At 39.3% G+C, this 23122-nt stretch overlaps 1 protein-coding gene across 1 annotated transcript in view; it reads left to right on the top strand.

The window, feature by feature from the left end:
* Positions 1-22071, top strand: part of JAK2 (Janus kinase 2) — a 196284-nt gene extending 174213 nt beyond the window's left edge. The window contains exons 23-24 of the mRNA XM_083186002.1: positions 12930-13043; positions 15860-22071. Of these exons, the coding sequence (XP_083042128.1) occupies positions 12930-13043; positions 15860-15967 (222 nt within the window). The 3' untranslated portion in view covers positions 15968-22071. The remainder of the gene's footprint in view (positions 1-12929; positions 13044-15859) is intronic.
* The last annotated feature ends 1051 nt before the right edge of the window (positions 22072-23122 follow it).

Raw genomic sequence — 23122 nt, 5'->3', positions numbered from 1 at the left:
GTGTTGTCTGTAGTACAATGAGGGTTTATATACCTAAATATGTTCACTCCTCCTGACCCTAGGGGGGCGGGATTGAAATCTAAAACAAATATTCACATCTAAATATTCATATAAAAATGGTATCCTCATATACATACATAAATTTCATAAAAATTACATGTTATACATTCAGAAAACGATAGGGTTAATACCCAAAAAAACGGTGAAAAGGCTTAATAGCCTGACACATATAGCCGGAAGTCCATATAAGGGTATCTCACCCTGTGGGCTGTATGATGTATAAACCTGGTATAATGTCCCTACAGAAGTTAATGACTATTACACGTTACGTGGTACAAAGGAGGAAGTGGGATTCAATGCTAGTTCCGGCTGACCGGCTGCACTATGGGGAATCCCTGCTTCCGTCTAGTGAGCCGCGCGGTGGAACGCACCGCCATTTGTCTCCCAGTATAATGGCGGGGCGAGGATGAACAGGGAGGAATCATCACTTCCGCCCAGCGAGCCGCACGGTGGAACGCACCGCCATTCTTACAGTATACTCGCGGGGCTGGGAGGAAAAAGTGACGTAGGTACGTGATGATAGTAACCGGCGTAATTAGGGGCGTTATGTGACGTGGATCTTATCACACAACGGATCCACCCTGTTGTAGTCCTATGGACCGCATATTTGAGCCGCACCTCCATCTTTCTTTTTTATCTATGCACTGAATGGACAATCCACTCATATGTTTATAGTAACTGTGACACGCACGGCCATTTTGACTAAATCAACGGAATATATAATACATACAGAATATTCGTCTTTTTAAGAGAAACATAAAAGCTGGTATGAATCAATGGTATAACATCCAGAACATTTTCATTATGTTCCACACACTGGTACATGAATATATTTAATAAAAAAGGAGTCTGCTATCCTACACCGCCATTTTGGGGGAGCCTTATTCCATACCAAAAGAGTGTTCATGTTATAAACAGTTTAAGATATTACAGGCCCTATACCACCATTTTGGAGAAGCCTGACTGGCAAATACACTAGGTAGATTTATAGACATAGCACACCAATGGGGGACAGGTCAGTGCAAAGGGGATGAATTCAAAGGGTAGGTTAAGTGAGTATTAAATGGAAAAGCCGCTTACAGTTGATAGATATTCCCATATCAGAGGAATATAATAATTTTAGCAGAGTGTATATACATAGATGGAAATAAAAGGTGGAGAAAGTATATTGCAATTAATAACTTTGCTGGGAAGTGACTTTTACTTAAAGGAACCATTTGATCTCAAAGTCCCCATTAAGGCCCTTAGGAGTCAAGGTGTTCATATTGTATATAAATTTCATTTCGTTTTGAGCCAGAGCAACCTCGCTACCTTTTTGTCTCCAATTGCCCATGACTCTTTTAATTCCTATGGCTAATGTGATTTCCTGGGGTGAACATAGATGTTTATTCTTAAAATGTTCCGAGAGGAGATGTCCAGTCATGCCCTTCTTTATGTTTCGGACATGTTCTGTCCATCTCTCTCTCAAGGTCCTACTTGTCTTCCCCACATACTGGAGACCGCACTTGCATTGAATTAAATAAATGCAATTTTTGCTATTGCACGTGATGAACTCGTTTATCTTGTATGAAGAGCCATTAGCAGTAGATGTAAAATTAATTACTTTTATTGGGGTGGTTTTATGGTTCTTACACATTTGGCATGTGCCACATCTGTGGAACCCCGTTGTTTTTATTCTTCCCTCTCTTGGTTCCGGGATCGCACTTTTCACTAATTTTGATTTTACATTCTCCGCTCGTCTGTATATAAACTTTGGCTTTTCTCCAATGTGATCTTTTAACAGAGGATCCTTGGTCAGGATGTGCCAATGTTTTTTTATGGCTTTCTCCAATTCCTTATGTTGGTTATTGAACTGTGTAATAAAAGCTAAACTGGATTTCCCGTCATCCTGTTTCTTTTTTGGTTGGTACTTCAGCATGGTAGATCTATCTTTGGATTTCAGTTCCTGGATTTTCTCGTCAATTATGGTTTCCTGATATCCTTTTTCAATAAATTTGGATTTCATTTCTTCCGCTTGATGTGCAAAAATTTCCACTTCAGAGCAATTCCTTCTAACTCTTTGGAGTTGTCCTGATGGTATGCTTTTCAACCATGTTGGATGGTGGTTGCTCGAAATTGGGATATAGCTATTGTTATCGGTGGGTTTTGAATAATTTTTTGTGTGAAGTGTTCCATCTTTAACATAAATACTAAGATCTAAAAATTGTATTTCTGTTTCACTTTGATTGAATATAAGTTTGATGTTATAATTATTCTGGTTGAGGGTATTACAGAATGTTTCTAGGGTGGTTTTGTCTCCGCTCCAAACAAAAAAGATGTCATCTATATACCGTCTCCACACTTTAATGTGGTCTATATAGATGTTATTGTTCCAGATGACACAATCTTCCCACCATCCCATAAACATATTTGCATATGCGGGAGCAAATTTAGTCCCCATAGCGGTTCCTACTATTTGTTGATAAAAACGTTCCTTAAACCAAAAAAAGTTGTTGTTCAGGATGAACCCAATAGCTTCCTTCAGGAATGGGATTTTTCTGTTATCCATACCTCCTTTATTTAAAAAGTATTCCACCGCTGTTGTTCCCATTTGATGGTCAATAATGGAGTATAAAGATGATACATCCGCTGTGACAAGAATATTACCTGTCGTCCAAGGTGTTGATTCAATACAATTAATCATGTCGATGGTGTCTTTGAGGTAGGATCTGATTTTGACCACTTCTGGTTGGAGTGCAAAATCGACGAATTCAGAGAGATTAGCGGTCACTGAGTTTGTTCCTGCTACAATGGGGCGTCCGGGGGGTTCTTTTACATCCTTATGGATTTTCGGTAGCATGTAAAATACAGGAAGTGATGGGTTATTATTAATGATGAATTTAGCTTCTTTTTCTGTGATGCTGTTATTCTCTTGGTGATGATTCACCAAAATCTGGAGATTCTTCCCTATGCGTGAACTCGGGTCACTTCTGAGGAGGCTGTATGTATTTCTGTCATTTAGCTGTCTAAGGGCTTCCTTCTCATAGTTGGTCTTATCCATTATGACAATACTTCCGCCCTTATCAGCCGGTTTAATTATTATTTCTTTGTTGTCCTGCAATGATTGTAACGCTTCTCGTTCTTTTTTTGGCATGTTAGGCTTTTTAGGCCATCTTGGAGTTATTTGCTCCAGTTCTTCGCAGACCAATTTTTGGAAGGTCTCTACCAGATGGCCTTTTGCAAATGTGGGATTAAAAGTAGATTTGGGTTTGAAATGAGTCCCCACTTCCTGTGATGTTGAGGGTTCCTGATCTTCTTTAGCAAAAAATCTCTTCAGGGACAACTTCCTTGTAAACTTTTGGATATCGATATACGTTTTGAATTTATCTATCCTGTTATCCATCGCGTATTTCAAACCTCGATTAAGTACTGAGGTTTCATCCGAGGTTAGAGGACATGTGCTTAAATTAAATATTCGATTATCTCCAGCAACTTCATTGTTAAGATGTTGTTCGGAGGGATTCTCACTTTCTTGTGGTTCTGATGTCCCTACTATGGTGTCTTCTTTTTTCTTTTTTCCTCCCCCTCTCTTTCCTCTACGTTTTTTTTTGTATGTGATAGTTATAAATTGTTGGTTCTCCTCCTGCCTCGGTCCAAAAAATTCCTTTGTTTTCTGGAATTATAGGGGGTTCTCTGTTGTTGAGTCTCGTCATTCCATTCATCCCTAATGATAAAAGCATTTCGATTCTGGCGATGGTGGATCTTTTCACCTTTTTGGTTCCTATTTCTCATAGGTGTATATATTCTTTCTTTTCTTTGGTTCCTTTGTTGGTAATTTTCCCATCCTCCTTCTTGCCGCCTCTCATCTGTTCGGTGGTGCGTATCATAACCTTTGTGGTTGATGCGGTTGATATTTTGCTGGTTTTTGCGCCAATCGTCCAGATCTCGATATCGTTTATATGGGATACGTAGTTCATCTTGTTCTCCGTTCTCCCTCTTGTATGTTATCTTTTTTCTTTTTTCATTAGGGGGGGGTTTTATAGGTGTTTGGGGGGAATTGCGACAATCACAACTTAACTCCCAAAAATATGTTGTTGGTCAAATATAAGGACAAGAGGGATGTCCTTATACTGACAACAATTCACGGAGACAGTACCACCTCCGTCCCTGTACGAGGTACCAGTACCCACACCTCAAAACCTATTTGTATCCTAGATTACAATAAGTACATGGGCGGAGTGGATCTTTCAGATCAGGTACTGAAGCAGGTACAGTGCCCTGCGGAAAACAAAAATATGGTATAAGAAGCTGGCCGTGTATATCATCCAGATGGCACTGTATAACGCTTACATACTATTCCGTTCTACCAGCCAGACGGGGACATTTATGCACTTTCAAGAGGAAGTCATAAAGGGCCTAATATTTGGGAACCAGCAGGCAGAGGGCCCCAGTACTTCTAGTACTGGCCCCAGTACTTCTAGTACTGGCCCCCGTATTGTATCAGGGCAGCATTTTCCTAACGAAATCCCCTCCACTGGAAAAAAGGGCAGGACACAAAAAAGGTGCAAAGTTTGCTATAAAAAGGGAATAAGAAAGCAAACTATTTTCCACTGTAAAACTTGCCCCGACAAACCCGGCCTATGTATGAAGGAGTGTTTTAAAATATACCACACATCTATGGATTATTAGGTTCATCATTTCACCGTGCTTCGGGGGTCTTGCTAATGCGACATAGCACCCACCATTCATTCCACCAGAATCTGTGCTGCAAAATCCAAATATCACTCCTTCCCTTCTGAGTCCTGCCATGCACCCAAATGGTATTTTTTGGTCACATATGAGGCATTGCCGTACTCTGGAGAAATTGCGGCACAGATTTTGGGGTGCTTTGTCTCCTTCATTCCTTGTGAAAATGAAAAATTTTGAGCCAGAACTGCATTTTTGTGTAAAAAAATGTAATTTTTCATTTTCACAGCCCAGTTGTACCAAAATTGGTGAAACCCCTGGGGGTTTGAAATGTACACTATACCCCTAGATGAATTCCCTGAGGGGTGTAGTTTGCAAAATGGGGTCACTTGTGGGGGGGTTCCACTGTATTGGTGCTTCGGGGGTCTTGCTAATGCGACATAGCACCCACCATTCATTCCACCAGAATCTGTGCTGCAAAATCCAAATATCACTCCTTCCCTTCTGAGTCCTGCCATTTTTTTGGTCACATATGAGGCATTGCCGTACTCGGGAGAAATTGCGGCACAGATTTTGGGGTGCTTTGTCTCCTTCATTCCTTGTGAAAATGAAAAATTTTGAGCCAGAACTGCATTTTTGTGTAAAAAAATGTAATTTTTCATTTTCACAGCCCAGTTGTACCAAAATTGGTGAAACCCCTGGGGGTTTGAAATGTACACTATACCCCTAGATGAATTCCCTGAGGGGTGTAGTTTGCAAAATGGGGTCACTTGTGGGGGGGTTCCACTGTATTGGTGCTTCGGGGGTCTTGCTAATGCGACATAGCACCCACCATTCATTCCACCAGAATCTGTGCTGCAAAATCCAAATATCCCTCCTTCCCTTCTGAGTACTGCCATGCACCCAAATGGTATTTTTTGGTCACATATGAGGCATTGCCGTACTCGGGAGAAATTGCGGCACAGATTTTGGGGTGCTTTGTCTCCTTCATTCCTTGTGAAAATGAAAAATTTTGAGCCAGAACTGCATTTTTGTGCAAAAAAATGTAATTTTTCATTTTCACAGCCCAGTTGTACCAAAATTGGTGAAACCCCTGGGGGTTTGAAATGTACACTATATCCCTAGATGAATTCCCTGAGGGGTGTAGTTTGCAAAATGGGGTCACTTGTGGGGGGGTTCCTAACTTTTAGCATCTTATGGTGCCTAGAAACCTACATGGTGCCTAAAAAATAATCTCATAAAAAGGGGTGTAGTTTGCAAAATGGGGTCACTTGTGGGGGGGTTCCACTGTATTGGTGCTTCGGGGGTCTTGCTAATGCGACATAGCACCCACCATTCATTCCACCAGAATCTGTGCTGCAAAATCCAAATATCACTCCTTCCCTTCTGAGTCCTGCCATGCACCCAAATGGTATTTTTTGGTCACATATGAGGCATTGCCGTACTCGGGAGAAATTGCGGCACAGATTTTGGGGTGCTTTGTCTCCTTCATTCCTTGTAAAAATGAAAAATTTTGAGCCAGAACTGCATTTTTGTGTAAAAAAATGTAATTTTTCATTTTCACAGCCCAGTTGTACCAAAATTGATGAAACCCCTGGGGGTTTGAAATGTACACTATACCCCTAGATGAATTCCCTGAGGGTTGTAGTTTGCAAAATGGGGTCACTTGTGGGGGGGTTCCACTGTATTGGTGCTTCGGGGGTCTTGCTAATGCGACATAGCACCCACCATTCATTCCACCAGAATCTGTGCTGCAAAATCCAAATATCACTCCTTCCCTTCTGAGTCCTGCCATGCACCCAAATGGTATTTTTTGGTCACATATGAGGCATTGCCGTACTCGGGAGAAATTGCGGCACAGATTTTGGGGTGCTTTGTCTCCTTCATTCCTTGTGAAAATGAAAAATTTTGAGCCAGAACTGTATTTTTGTGCAAAAAAATTTAATTTTTCATTTTCACAGCCCAGTTGTACCAAAATTGGTGAAACCCCTGGGGGTTTGAAATGTACACTATATCCCTAGATGAATTCCCTGAGGGGTGTAGTTTGCAAAATGGGGTCACTTGTGGGGGGGTTCCTAACTTTTAGCATCTTATGGTGCCTAGAAACCTACATGGTGCCTAAAAAATAATCTCATAAAAAGGAGGCTCCAAAATCAAGTAGGTGCTCCTTCTATTATGAAGCCTGTGGTTTGGTCAACGTGCACACTAGGGCCACATATAGGATATTTATGAAAACAAAAGAATTGGGGGAATCAATTTTTAGTCAGTAAAATCTACTGTGTTCCTTAGAAAAATGTATTAAAATCAGCAAAAAAAAATGAAATTTTGAAATTTCACCTACACTTTGTTTTAATTCCTGTGAAACACCTAAAGGGTTAACAAACTTCCAAAATGCTGTTTTGAATACTGTGAGGGGTGCAGTTTTTGAAATGGCATCATTTATGGGGGTGTCTCACATACAAGTCCCTCAAAGTCACATCAGAACTGAACTGGTCCCTAAAAAAATCAGTGTTTGAAATTTTCTTGAAAATTTGAGAATTTGCTATTCATATTTTAAGCCTCCTAGTGTCCAAAAAAATTAAAAGGAGGTTGAAATAATGATGGCAACATAAAGTAGACATATGGTCTTTGTTAGTTATTAACTATTTTGAGTGGTATGATTATTTGTCTCACAAGCAGAAAATTTAACATTTTGCAAATTGCAAAATTTTCAATTTTTTTACGACATTTTGGTATTTTTCACACAAAAAACACAGACTGTATCGACCAAAATTTACCACTAACTTGAAGTACAATGTGTCACGAGAAAACAATCTCAAAATCACTGGGATAAGTAAAAGCAAAAAAAAGTTATCCCCACATAAAGTGATACATGTCAGATTTGAAAAAAAAGGGCTCTGTCAGGAAGGCAAAAACAGGCTGCGGCGGTAAGGGGTTAAATTATGAATCAACTCAAACCTCTATGTACAGGTGTCCTCATACATGTTTGCTGCAGTCACACTAAACAATCCCTCTGGGCACAGCAGGTCGCTTGAGAATCTTCCAGCATTGGCCGTCTTTTCCCCTAAAAATGTAACTCAGTGCAACTAGGATGCAAAAGGAGCCTCTGCTGATTCGTTTTCTATTCAACACTTGTATACAGTAACTGTGTGTGAGAGGGTCTCTGAATCTGTACACAAAGTGCTTTTATGCAGTAGTCAAAGCCCCCCCCCACCTCCCCAATACAAGTTCTGATCTGCTCCCTTTACAGACAGTCACAGATATTATACATGTAATATATTAAATTAATCAGCACAGTCTCCTTGTTGCAGAGCAGGACCTGGCTGCTCATTCACACCCAGCATCTTGGGCTGCATGGTATATTGAGGCTAGATGTATGAGGACACATCTGAATCTAGCAATAAATGAAAATAAAAATGTAGACTTCTGTGACTACAGAAACATTTTTATTTGGCTGTTATATCAAACTTTTGATTAGTATAAAACAATAAATAGGGGTACAACACAGAGTAAGCTGGGTTTTGATGCCATCAGAGCAAACACATTGAGATGCATTTTTGTCATAAAAAAGACACCCAACACTAGTAGAGTTGCCCGCTCACTCACATCAGGACCGGTGTTTGTGCTGTGTGGTGTATTGAGTCTTGGTGTATGAGGACATACCTGTACTGTATGTATCACATACAGAGCTTAAATTTAATGGCGCAGTGGTAAAGCATGATTTGTTGTTGCAAATCGAACTCCATTAATGGGAAGTCTAGCCGAAGATTATTGGTTTGGATATCACTAGCTTTTTAAATATGAATTGTTACATGTGAAGTTGGCATCATTGCGTTAGGGGTGTTTTTCACTGTGATTTGTGCCCCATATTCGGTTGCTAGAACAATTATGACTGAACTATACTTCAGTTTATTGGAGGGTGTTGTGTGCTTTCAATAATATGGTCCTGATTAATATGATGAAATAAAAAAGAGCAAAAACAGAATGATGTACACCTTCTTACTGCAGAGTTCAAATGTGCAGACATCTGCTCCTTAGTCCTGTAGGAGAGGTCTTAAAAGTGGGCAAGTGTGCTCTCTGGTCCATGTCTGTGACAATAATAGTTCAGGATATTAGGCTAGAATCTCATGCGTTTGGGAAGATTTAATTAACTGTGAGGATCCATTCTCAGAGACTTTACCTGTATTAGACTCTTTTGGTTCTATGCTCAACAGAAGTATACTGTACAAATAAATTTCAGGGGGATTCTGTATTATTGCTCGGAGTATGTAGCTATAGAAGAATTAGGTAGATTTTAAATTTTTGTCAGTTTTTACTTTGATATCTGTAAAATAGTAATCTATTTTCATATGTTACAGTAAAAGCATTGCCTGAAAACAAATACAGTATATTGTATATTTTACATACATAGATTAAGGGGAGTATTTAATCCAGGATTCCGACTGTCGGAACGTTCTGACGTTTGAATCCCAGGTTGTTTTTGCTCTGCTCAACTTTAACTGGACATTTAAAATTCACTGTTGCCACTGTTGAGTGACAGAAAGTGGGCCTGTCGGCGAAAAAACGGCTGCGGATTGTCTAAAAACATCAGTACATTTGACAGTCTGCGGCCAGCATTGAAAGTTTATTTTAGAAAAACAGAAGCCATGATATCAGGCAAGTTTTGAAGGGGATATCTTTGTATATATCAGGGAGGCTTTGCTGATTTCCACGCATGCAAAAAAAAAACTTGGGTTACTACAAGTGAATGTTTGTTTTTACTTGATTTTTTAAGTAGAAGCTGTTTTTGCTAGCATTGGGCCTTTTGCTGAGTCATGAATCGGTACTTGTTTAGTTTCACGGCGGCCGATATATCGATATTTTTTTTTTACATGTTCATAACCCCACTATCCACTACGCATGGAGTTAATTTTATATAGTGTGGCGAGCCACCGAGCCCGAAGCGTGGCGAGCGGACGCGGATTTCTGTGCTCGCCACACTATATAAAATTAACTCTATGCATAGTGGATAGTGGGGTTATGAACAGATAAAAAATCACATCCGATATATCGGCTGCCGTGAAACTAAAAAAGTACCCATGAATCTCTTCACTGGCACAAACAGTGAGTGATCGCATTCAGCGCATGTACGGATGCAAATTTACTGTTTTTTAGGCATCTCTCTACTAGTTTGAGTCAAACATAAATTGACCTGATATGTCATTGTCAAATAGGGTAATTTGGAATTGGGAACTGGGTGGCCACAACCTCCGTGATTTGTGGCAGTGTATCTAAAGTTTTGTGCAATTCGGAGTGGTGCATAAGGGAAAGAGAAGCCTGTATCTGGCAGATTTCGTGCGCCTACCAGGGGGCTGTTGCAAGTACAGATACTGATCATGGTTGCACAGGTTTGCATAAAAAGTGTTAGTGGAATGGCACTACTATAAATCAATCCCTAAACTACCTGGTTTCTATGCTACAACTTTCCACACATAGAACAATCTTCTTGTACAATTAATGCATTCATTTTGGCTACTTACTGTACATGTCCTTTGGGGGATTTCTTCTGCCTTAACTGGTATCTGTTAGTTGGGGGAAAAGAAGCCTGATCATTCTCTGATTACATTTGCAAACATGGCAATGGGAGATTGGTCAGACAGACTCAGTTGTAGAGATTTCCGTACACAGTACCCAATCTGTTTTACTGACCTGTCTCCCTCGCCCTATTTGCATGTAAAGGTATCTTTTGGATCTGCAGCTGGTCCCACGTCCCCAAATGGATAGGGCTTACCTTATGTCTGTGCCCTATATGCACATATAGGTATCTTTGGTCACCAGTCCTGGATGCTTTATAACCAGAAATGGAAGCTCCAAGGTCCACAGGTAAAAAGGTAATTTATTCAGCAACACTGAAATCCAGATAAAAAGTTCAACATCGAATGTACAGATAAAAAAAATATTAAAATAATGTCTCATGGGATATACCTATCTTCGCCACCTCAACTCACCCGAGTAACCGAGATTGAGGTGGGTCTGCCGTTTAGATGGAAAACTGGCAAAAGGTCCCTGGACAAAAAAGTTGATAGTTCCTCCTCACCAAGGTGTTTCGGGCCATACAAGGCCCTTTTTCAAAGACCTTGAAAAAGGGACTTTTATGGCCCAAAATGTGTTGGTAAGGAGGAACTAACAACTTTTTTTGTCCAGGGAACTTTTGCCAGTTTTCCAGGGCGGCAACAGGGGCTGATTATATACTCTCATGTTTTTATTACCTTTTATATTTATGTTTACTAAATGCTGTATGAATTCTAAACTCCTATATAGGACTGGTCCTTCTAGTGACCACCAGAAGTGTATCACCGGGTGTGGCATGATATATTTAGACACACGGCAACCGGGTCCAAACAGACCGGGGTCACAAAAGAAGCACCAGCCAATCAGGCGCACAAATAAGATATTGGTTGTAATTATTATTTCTAATTTTTTAGAGCAAGTGACACCTGCTGCTCTCAATTGGGGGGCTCTGTACTCCCCACTAAAACTAAAATTGCAACAAAGAAATTACTTCTAGAGAGCGTACATGTGACAATAATACTTTCCAAAATTGAAAAATTTATGACAATATTTTACACACATAAAAACAATCAAATTTAAATATATGCATATACATCAAAAGATGTTAATAAAAGGCATAAAAAACCTGTGGACAATTGTCAATCTCTCTTAGAGTTGGTATGCTGGCAAGTCCCATAGGCTTAGTCCACTGTGTGGGGTCACAGATTACGGACTGATGGATTTATATATATATATATATATATATTTCCAATATAGCCACAACTGAAGTTGTATTTAACTTTGGGAATTTCTGAATCTGTTCCCCAGAAGATGCTTGGTGGTAATATTATAAGGCCAATATCCAGTCCCTGAGCCAAAGAGATGTCAAATTGTACTTTCGGGTCTTTTACTTTTTAGGTACTCAGTCCAGTCTGAATAACCGGCATGGATAATAAAGCCGGCATATACTGTAGGTCAGATGCGGCTGCTGCTCACATAAGCTGACAGTAGCTAGTATTCAATTACTACCTCAGCGAGCCGTCAGCGCTCACTCGGCTGGGGGCTGACACTCGTAAGGGAGCAGACTTACGGCCGCTTGTAGTCCTTGGCTTGTTTCCAGGATAACACTGGAGCCGGCCGATCACCAGTGGGAATCTCGCATCTCAGGTTGCAGTAGTTCAGAAACCAGCAATGACGGTCCTGTACATGCAGGTAAAGCAAGGTGACAATGTCCACGGTTTACACAGGTCACTGGGAGTAGTCCTTTACATGTTTCTCCGACATTAAAGTGTGTCGGTTTCCTCAGAACTTTAACGTACAGTACCGTCATTGCTGGTTTCTGAACTACTGCAACCTGAGATGCGAGATTCCCACTGGTGATCGACCGGCTCCAGTCGTACCTAGCTACTGTCAGCTTATGTGAGCAGCAGCCGCATCTGACCTATATGCCAACTTTATTATCCATGCCGGTTATTCAGACTGGACTGAGTAACTAAAAAGTAAAAGACCGGAAAGTACAATTTGACATCTCTTTGGCTCAGGGACTGGATATTGGCCTTATAATATTACCACCAAGCATCTTCTGGGGAACAGATTCAGAAATTCCCAGTCTTCAGTTGTGGCTATATTGGAAATATATATACCGGTGTATATAAAAATCCATCAGTCTGTAATCTGTGACCCCACACAGTGGACTAAGCCTATGGGACTTGCCAGCATACCAACTCTAAGAGAGATTGACAATTGTCCACAGGTTTTTTATGCCTTTTATTAACATCTTTTGATGTATATGCATATATTTAAATTTGATTGTTTTTATGTGTGTAAAATATTGTCATACATTTTTCAATTTTGAAAAGTATTAGTGTCACATGTGCACTCTCTAGAAGTAATTTCTTTGTTGGAATTCTAAACTCCAATAAATCTTATTGAACAAAAATAAAGACATCAAGTGCTTATTCACAAGCAACATACCTACACCTGAGTGTGTTTAAGCGCAGGGGTGACATCGTAAGGTTTAAACCCTCACCCACAAATTTCCATAAGGTATCTTGTAGTATACCTCAAACACCCAGCAGCTAAAACCACTCAAAAAATGTCTACAGCGCAGCCTCTGGACCCTCCCCCCACTCCTTCATATTGTTTTACTTTGTCTATTTTTATGTATCCTTTAGGAGTTCATGAGGATGATTGGGCATGATAAACAAGGACAAATGATTGTATTTCACCTGATAGAACTGTTGAAGAATAGTGGGAGACTGCCACAACCTGACGGCTGCCCTAGTGAGGTATTGAACTTGTTTTTATTGAACATGTGGCTGTTAGTAACACATTTTATTTTCTTCAAGTATACTTTATTGTAGATTTGGGTGCAAATATCTTTTCAGACAGTAATACAAAGAACTCAACCAATGCACATTTAGGAATGGTGCACAGTTTTCGGGGTTTAAGCAGGAACTTCTTCAGTAGGATTGTATCATACTTGCTTACTTCTTTGGTTGCTTTTCTGGGATAAGCCTGGAGAGGCAAAATGTCCAGGGGGGCGGGAATGAGTCTGACATTACTAAAACGCAGCAAAATGATATTCATGTCATTTTAGCCCCGCCCCCTCTCTGTGGACTTGTGAATTTCGGTATGTGAGTCAGCGGGGAAGGGGGGTGCGGGGGCTCTGGGAAGGAAGCAAGCGGGAGACTTGCCAACCTTCTGGGGGCCAGGAGGTGGACCAAATTTTGGGGATCCTCCCGGCAATTCTGAGAGGGTAGGCATGTATGGATTGTATAGGAGGAGTGGGCATAGCAGATGGGATATGCCAGAGGGGCCACACAGGAGCGTCTTGGCTACACTAAATTTCTTATAACAGATCACCAAATATGACCTGTATATTCTTAGTAAGGTTAACAAACAAAAACCTCTTTAGACAATTGATATATTTTAATTGCAATGATCCAGGGCATTTGCTAATTTAAACTCACAGATGGCAGGGTGTTTCTTCCAGATTATTTTAAGGGGATTAGATACTTTATCCCTACATCACTTAATCTGCCACTTGTATCTACAGAAAACACCAAGAAAGGTACCCAGTCCATGTTTTACTTCTGATAGTGAGTTTTCTACACCCACCTCATGTGGTAAGGAATGCCGCAGTGTAACTTCCCTTCCCTCGTTTCAATTTATGAAACCTTTGGTCTTCATTCTTAGTTAATGACCTCTTATATGGGTAAAAAAAGCTCATTAGAAAAATAATCGTATATGTCTGGGATATTTTAGACCTATATTTAGAGGTTGTCTCTGAGGTACTTTTCTCTATAGTAAACAATCCTAGATTTTCCCACCTCTTCAAGTTACCGTAACCCTTCCTTTTGTTTATTAACGAGATTGCCTGCCCTATCTCTCTATACCTTTCTGGAAACTAATAGAAAGAGCTAGCTACAGCACAGTATTGACAAAAGTAGATTTGATATAATTCGGTAATTGGTTATAAATCATGCAGATGGGTGCTTTCAGAAGTTTATTGAAATTGCAAACAGTGCAAAGTACTTCTCTATGGGGCACACTAATGGCAAAAGTATGATTTTGAAATTCAGAACTTTATTGTAATATTAGTTAAAAGGGAGAATTTGGCAGTGCTTTGTCTGATGTTGTGCTGCCTCCAACAGATCAGGACTACTCCCTTAGGTCCCAAAGAGGGTCCAGTATGTACCCACGTCCCGCCCGGGGCCAGCAGTGTCCCGTGGCGGGGGGGAGTTGGGAGTCCCCCATCACCTGTGTATAGATGCTGTGCGCATGCGCAGCCTGAGGGGTGGGGGCATGGTCAGCAGCTCGCAGAGCTGCTAGCCATGCCCCCACAGTGGTAAAGATGGGGCATGGCCTCGCTGATGGGTCGCAATTATAGACCACGCCACCTTTTTAATAGGCCACACCCCTAAAAATGTGGGCACGCGACTTCGGCGCGGATTGTCCCTCATCCAGATCTTCAAAAGTTGGGAGGTATGTGATTAATATAAATTAACAGGCTTTGGCTAATCCAATCAGCAGTGATATGCAATATCTAGGTAGTAATTCAACAAATACAGGACATGTTGGGATTTGTTTGAACTGTGTACATGTATGTTGTAAAAATGAACCTGTCTTGTGCCATAAAGCTATTCCATTAAAAAATTAATTATTCATTAATTAATACATTAATTATCAAATTACACTTTTACTGCTGTTATCGCATAAGGTATAACTACAGTATATACATTGGCATATTAACCCCTTCCCGACACATGACGTAAATGTACGTCATGACTTTAAACTGTCACCGTGTCTATAGACGCGGTGACAGAGGGATGATGTCTGCTGTCCCTGACAGCAGACATCTTCCCTCATTGCCCAGGGGGTGCACCGATGCCCCCCCCCCCCTCAGCGATCGCTGCGATTGGCTGTTCAAACGTGAACAGCCAAAAGCAACGTTTACTGTGTTATGTGTATAATTTTGACTCTGCTGCCCCCTAGTGTCCAAAAAAATTAAAAGCAGGTTGAAATAAAGATGTAATAATAAAGTATACATATGGTCTGTTAGTTATTAACTATTTTGAGTGGTATGATTATTTGTCTCACAAGCAGAAAATTTAACATTTTGCAAATTGCTAAATGTTCAATTTTTTTTACGACATTTTGGTATTTTTCACAAAAAAAACAGACTGTATCGACCAAAATTTACCACTAACTTGAAGTACAATGTGTCACGAGAAAACAATCTCAAAATCACTGGGATAAGTAAAAGCAAAAAAAAGTTATCCCCACTTAAGTGATACATGGCCTCTGTCAGGAAGGCAAAAACAGGCTGCGTCGGTAAGGGGTTAATAGAAAGTTTAACAAAAATATCCACAAACTACTAAAGCTAATAATACATTTTGCCGTTTGTTAAAATGTATGAAAAGGTCTTGAATGGTGCTTTATATGAAACACCATTTGAACAGTTTGGGATTATTAATCTTACACAGAGTAGAATTGGAGTAAATGATGGGATTTGAGTACAAAAGCAGCATTATGGATGGTCGTGTGACAAAAAAAAAAAAAATCTTTCAATGCGTATACATTTTCCCTTTCTCTTTTCTAGATCTATCACATCATGACTGAGTGCTGGAATAACAACATTGATCAGCGTCCATCCTTTAAAGATCTCACTATAAAAATTGAAAGAACATGGGAATATATGGGAGTGTGATGGGTGCATGACATGGCTTGATAAATTCACATTTGGACATAGCCTGCTTATGCCAAACAGAATGAGATGCCACGTGTTGCAAATCTCTATGGTGTATGCAAGTCTTAGCTCCTGGAATGAAGGCTGTAACAGGATTACATGCAGGATATGTGCTAGCCCAACTTTAAAGATGGCAAATAGACCTTTTTTCCTGCGCAGAGTCACTGTCTTCAGGACGTGATGTTTGGAACAGGCAGTGAAGACCTGGAACAACATGGTGAATGGACAATGCTGTGTACAACTCAAACAGAATGCATCTTCAGAAAGTTTGAGGCGTTTTATTGTGACATTTTCCACCTGATATGCACAAAACTTGTGTACAGTTAGTGACAAACTTTACATTACCCTTTTGTTTTCAAGGGCTTTTGTTTACTCTAGCACATATTGAACATTTATAAATATGTACATTGGTCATTTTCTGTAAATTTGCAGCAAAATAAGAACATATTTAATACACTTTTGGATATAACTAGTTGTGTGCCTATGAAACCAATTTTCTAGCCATTGAAACCTAAGACAACATGAACTGGCTTCTTTGTTTTTAAGAGATCACAAGGGAAAGGGATCAAGCATTCCCCCAATATTTTCAGAGTTCAAGTGCTTTTAATGTACTTTTGCAGTAGGACTAATCTACATATATATATATATATATATATATATATATATTTATATACATACACACATACACAATGTTCTGTAAGCTTGTTATTGAATATGATTTCTATCCATGGATTGAATTGTATGCAGTTCTTACCTCTGAGCCTACCATAGGTCTTTGATTATTATGTTTATACATTTGCTACAGTGCTTTTTGTATAGACTGTAAAATAAGAGAGACTGACTAATTACAATGCTTTATCTGCCTGTGCACATCAGGATGGTCACTTAGATGTAATGGTCTCTACGCACTTTTTGACGTTCTACTAGCAGTGAGAGCTGTCTCAACATTGTGTCCTACTACTTCTTTGTACAAGGCTACTTGTGAAATAGACTTAAGTATATCATGTTCCGTGATTAGGCAATCCTCATTTCATCATTGTCAGATTATGCCGTAATAGTTTTGCTCGCTGTAGCATCACTCATTAAAATCGCTGGAGATGGCTTTCTTCTATTTTATGTAAACCAGAAGAATGCCACAGCATAAATATAATTGCACCTTGCCATTGTGCCTTTTTTATTTGTACTCCGCACTTACATTGAATACTGCTACCCGCAACCCATCCTGTAACCAGCCCTAAAGCACTCCACTCAATTTGTGTGATAAATAGAGTTGGGTAATGATCCATTTGACAGTCTTCAAGCGTGTAAAGTAAATCAAGAGGCCATAATCAACAAGTCAGACAATGCCTAAATATAAAATACTTACATTATTGGCATTCATGATACTCAGGCCACAAGTATAAGCAATTAAAAGCACAGGAAATTAAGTTTTATTTAAAGTGTATTCTATAATCTGAAATTAATGGCTGCCATAGACTGCTATGCAAATGTTCTCAAACACTGTTCTGTGGATGTGATTAGTTAGTATACTGAACAATTAGTATTTCATTTACCTTTCTAGGCACAAAAGAAACCGATTACTATGAACTTTTTTTTTTATCACGGGTGCCTCTACTTTTCAGATTTTAGCCAAATGATATCAAAATCCTCATACAGACCCAAAAGGGCAAAAAGACAAATCTTGTACATACAACATATACATTCTTATTCTATTGGGGGGAAAAAACCCTATAGACCTATTTCGATTATGCTACTCAAGCCCCGGACGCAGTAGAGTAGACAACCCGCGGGCCCACTGATATTGTTAGCTACATAGTCAAAATTTATCTGTGTGTTCCACTATCAGGGATCATTAAGGATGCGCAGGAACACATCTTTAACCATATTGAACATATGCACTAACCTTTTTTTTATCAAAAAATGCCGCTCAGAAGCGCCCTTCCTCTGAACGATATCTTTTAAAAAATTTGGTTGTGTGTATGGGGCTTTTCACTTTACCATAGGCAGACCAGAACTGTATTTGTTATTGAATTACACATCCCATTAAGCTTTTCCAGCATTTCTGCTGGAAAAGAGCAGAAAGAAAGGCAAACCTAATCCATTGTCTGAAAACTCACAAGGGACACATTTTCAATTATAGTTGTTGGATAATGTGTATTAAAAATCTGCTTATAATTCCTTTTGTGGCCAGTTTTAGCTGCCAAATTAAGCCAGAAGTTAAATGCTAATGCATACTCTGACAGATAAAATGACTGACAATCCATTTATATGACCGCCTGACACCCATCAGATATCATGACCGTGTACTATGAGATATCTCAGTTTATGGCCACAGGATATTTCAGTTCCTTCCTACATTTTCCACGTTCCAGTAAAGGAACAGGAGATGTCTGTTGGTTGGCCGCTGCAGTGCATACATTGCCCAATTGTGGCCAACTTGTGGCTTAAAGTATTTTTAAGATTATAGGTTACACTGAGCTAACGGTGGGGGATATTGGATGATAATGATGGCTCTGCTACTTATCTGGAAGGTGTCTTTCCTTCCAATATATGTGCGTTCTTGGGTGGTGTTATGCAGTGCAGATATGATGTGGTATGAAAATGAATCTGAGATGGAATATAATGCAGGTGGTCTAAGCCAGGCATTCCCAACCACGGTCCTCAAGGCACACTAACATTGCAGGTTTTAGTGATATCCCGGCTTGAGCACAGGTGACTTAATTAGTACCTTAGTGATTCTGATTAAACCATCTGTGCTGAAGCCTGGATGTCACTAAAACCTGCACTGTTGGTGTGCCTTGGGGGATATTGGTTGGGAATGCCTGCTCTAAGCTCATCCCTTCACTTAATCAGAGAGCATTCTGTTAACACTGATACCTGCACTATTAGAGTTTGGACAAGCTGTTGTTCAGTCCTATTGGGTTTCTTGTTATGGGTCTGGAGACAATGCTGGCAATATAGATTTATTTTTCAGTGTTTGTCCAGCAATCCATAAAAGGTAGGCATTCAGCGGGCAAAAGAATTATCTAACCCCTTCAATGACAAAAAGCCTTCCTCTGCAAGTAGAACTTTGATGATCTTTGCTTACAAGTCAAGGTGTTCTAGCAATTTTGTTTTGCTTTTAAGGCCGATTTGAACAGATTCTGACGGATCGGGCAGAGAAATTGGCCCAAATCGGATGCCTTTAATGTCCCCTCGGGTCCGATGCGCTGTCCCGTGCGCAACGGACGAGTCAGAGCGGTCTAATCTCCAACGTCGGACTCCCCTCCCGGTGGCGGGGAACAATGGTTGCATGGGGTATATGTAAAAGGACAGATTGTGCCTCCCGGGAAGGATCAGCTGGCCATACATTGCGGTGTACATCTCAGTAGTGTAGGGCCACCTTAACTCTGTTATGTATCAAAGCTAGTCCTGTGACACAAGTAGGTATGGTATGTTCTGTAGGACTAATGGCATACAGTATGTGTGAAATAAGCTCACAACTGAAAAAGTTAAATTAAAATGTAATGTTGGTTTACAGTATTTTATCAGTTTGCTAATTTTCTGTACATTTACCAGCTATTCCCATCCCCAAAATATTGCATTACGGTAGGCAAATATTCCAAAATAAGGAAAAAGTCAAATTACTTGTGGTCCCAAGAATTATGGATATGGCACACTCAGCCTGTATTTACATAAACTGTAATTTACAGTACCACATCAAACATGGCCGATGTGTATTTCAAGACATTTAAAAAGCACATCAAAATTAATAGCTTGGTATGAACTCCAACTAGCTACACCAAGTATTCCATTGACCTCAATATTAACTATGTCACTAACTATGAAAAAGATTAATAACATGCTGTAAATGTTAATGCCCTGTAATAAACCTAACAAATGTTTTTAGCTTTAAAGTGAAATTAGGATTTAAGATGGGTACACACACAAAAATGTATCTGTCCAATCTGTCTAGTGAGAACAAAAATCTGGAGATGTATAGGAGAAAATGACAATCGATCCATCCAAAACAATGGAAAATGGATAAAAATGATTGTTGGGTTTATTTTGATAAATCAAACGACTTTAACCAATTTGTCTGAATTATTTTTGTTTGTTTGTACTATTGTTTGTTTTCCAGCATTCAGGAGCAAATGGATGAATCTCATATGCTCCCATACATTGCCAGATTTTTGTTCCCACCAGATAGATTAGACAGAAATCTGTAGGTGTGTGCCCAGAATTAGGTATTTAATGTACAGTAAATGCTTATTAGCCAGTCTTAAGCCCCCCCCCCCCCCCCATACACTGGGCCAATTTTGTCCGATGCCGCCAAATCGTCCCAAATTGGGTCAGTTTGATGTCCCCTCAGGTCCGATGTGCGGTCCCGTGGGCATCGCATCTGAGTCAGTGGTAAGAGACATCGCAGCAGTGTATGGCCACCTTTAGAATTGTAGGCACATAATGTACTTGATGGCACATAAAATAAGTATGGCAAGTATTAGTTTAGTTCTAAAATCTACACTGTTAAATAGTCTTATTGTTCTGTCCTGGTTAATCAACAAAAAAACATCCATGCCCAATTCATTCATTGTAAAAATATACTTTCTATTTGCTATTTATCGATGTGGATTATTTATTCTCTACAGAAAATAGTGCATGTGACCAAGGAAAGTTGGCGACAGATCTCTTTTTATACATTTGTGCATCCTAAATCGGGAATTGTAGAGATATAAAGTGAAGATGTTTAAAAGTTAAATAGAAAATGAAACTGCAATAAAAAAGCACAATCTCTAGAAAAGCAAATGTGTATTTGTAGCGAAACAACTATTGTCAGAAACATTTACGCTTAGAACATGTCTCCATAGCACTTTTTTTTTTCGTTTTCTGTTACTGGTTAAAATCTATAAATGGCCAGCATAGCTGTCACTCTCCTTGTTAAAGGGCATTTTTCATTTTGCAGTGCTTGTCTTAAAATTGACTATGTAAATCATTATATACATGTACATTGATTTAATTCATTACCTCAGAATATTGTTAATATTTTATTTAAGTTGAAACTATAGTTGTTAGAGCCAAGTGCCAGTATCGAAGTCTTGACCGATTTTGACAAATATGTTGCTGTTCAGATTGCCATAAACTTTAGTTTGTATGTTTCACTGTGTTTTTACTGCTCTACCGTCTAATCCTTGTGTATAGCTCTACTGTTTGTGATTTCTGAGGGGTTTTCTAGTTAAGAAAAAAATCAACTTTTGTTCCCATGTCTAATCTTTCATGACATTAATTCGAATTTTAAGAAGAACGGACAAGTTTAATGTAAACAAAAAAGAAAAGTATTTGTTAACCATTTGAGTGCCAACCTTGCTGTGAGAGATACTCAAAATATCCGCTAAAAATGCAAGCATTCACTCACAGCGATTGTTCTTTTAGTATAAATAAATACAAATACAGCCAAGTCAATTCATTGAAGTTTAGTTAAATATTGCACCCAAAAAAGAACAGTCGCTGTGAGCTATTCTTGCATTTTTAGGGGATATTTTGAGGGTCTCTCACAGCAACGTTGGCACTCAAACGGTTAAATATATTTTGTGTCTGTAAAATAACTCAGGGATATGTATATATACGTCTTTATAAATATGTAATATGAGATCTTCCAGAAGAAAACTAAAAATGGAATAGCTTGCTCGGTTCTTGAGTATAACTTTTTACTATATTCAGTGTGCATTATTATTCTTGGGAGGAATAAGCACAATTTGTTGGACTGTTTTTTTGTTGTGTGATATTGTCACAGCTATTGCTTTGGCTATTATATGAGAAGATACATGCTTTACAAATAGGTCACTTTTTTTTTTTTTTGGACCGCTTTATAATTATCAATCTTGGGCAATCTGTAGCCATGCAGTAAATCTCCCATCAAGCTTTTCTTTCCCAGCATAGAACCACAGCTTACTTATCATTGTTCTGAATGTTTAATGAACTATCACTTCATAGGAAACTGGTTAAATCAGGATTGATGAGATGTACATATTCTACTTTTTTTAGGTGTGATAATCATGTTTTGCATTTATTAAAGAAATCTAAATGTTTGTCTCATGTGTAAGTGTTGATTGTATGTTACAGTTAGGTCTAATGTGTGCTGCAGTAGCTCTTCTGTAGAATAGGTCCGGACTGGCTAGCCTTCACTCACCAAGTGTATCTGATGCCAGTTCACCATTTGTCCTTTCTTACCACTTGTGGTAGGTACTAACCATTGCATACTGGGACCACCCTACAAAATTTTAAGTTTTGGAGAATGCTCTAAATTTGCTCAGAAAAAAAACACTTGCTTATTTTTTTCTGCTTCCAACACAATTTCAGGGACTGTTTTCACTTGCTACCAAATATATACCACCTCTTGCCGGTGTCACAAGATAATCAATGTTATTAACTGCACTTGTCAGTGGCTTTATGTTCTGGCTGATCGGTATATGACACTTTTTCAACTTTTGCTAACCTTAACTTTGTTGCTGCTTACTCTTATTTATATGAAGTTAGAATATCTTGAATCTCAAAAAACTGGAAACTGAGGGCAAGATTTAATGCCTTCCGAGTTCAGCGGCAGTACAAGCTGTCCGCCGAACTCTGACTTTTTTTTATGGGGAATTAACTTACAAGGAAAAAAAACATGCCTTGTAAGTTAATTCCCATTTTTAAAAAAATGTCTGAGTTCGGCGGGACAGCTCGTACTGCCGCTGAACTCGGGAGGCATTAAATCTCACCCTAAATGTCAAGGAGACTCCTTCAAATAGCCGCAAGAGTGCTAGACTTCCCCAGGAGTCTAGCACTCTCCCTGATTGCAACTTAACCCATTATGCAGCTGAATATATTATTGGGGGGAAAAGAAATCTGAGATGCAAACATTTATCTGCATTGGTTATAAGGGGTAAATATCCAATGGATAAATGCATTTTCTGATATGGTTTCTCAAGCCCACTGATATGGAATACACAGTACATTAAGTATCTGTGTGTTTTCATCAACAGGTAGATCTTACTGAGCAATTCTTATGAAGCAGTCAATGTCCACTTGACTTTATTTCTCTGGTCATAAAAGTTGCTTCCACAATCTCTCTGAAATTGCTTTTGAAAAATCCAACAA

Source organism: Crinia signifera, chromosome 1 (genome assembly GCF_055691185.1).
Source record: "Crinia signifera chromosome 1, ASM5569118v1, whole genome shotgun sequence".
NCBI classification, from domain to species: Eukaryota; Metazoa; Chordata; class Amphibia; order Anura; family Myobatrachidae; genus Crinia; species Crinia signifera.
Note: the sequence above shows the minus strand (reverse complement) of the source record. Positions and strands in the feature narration are given on the sequence as shown.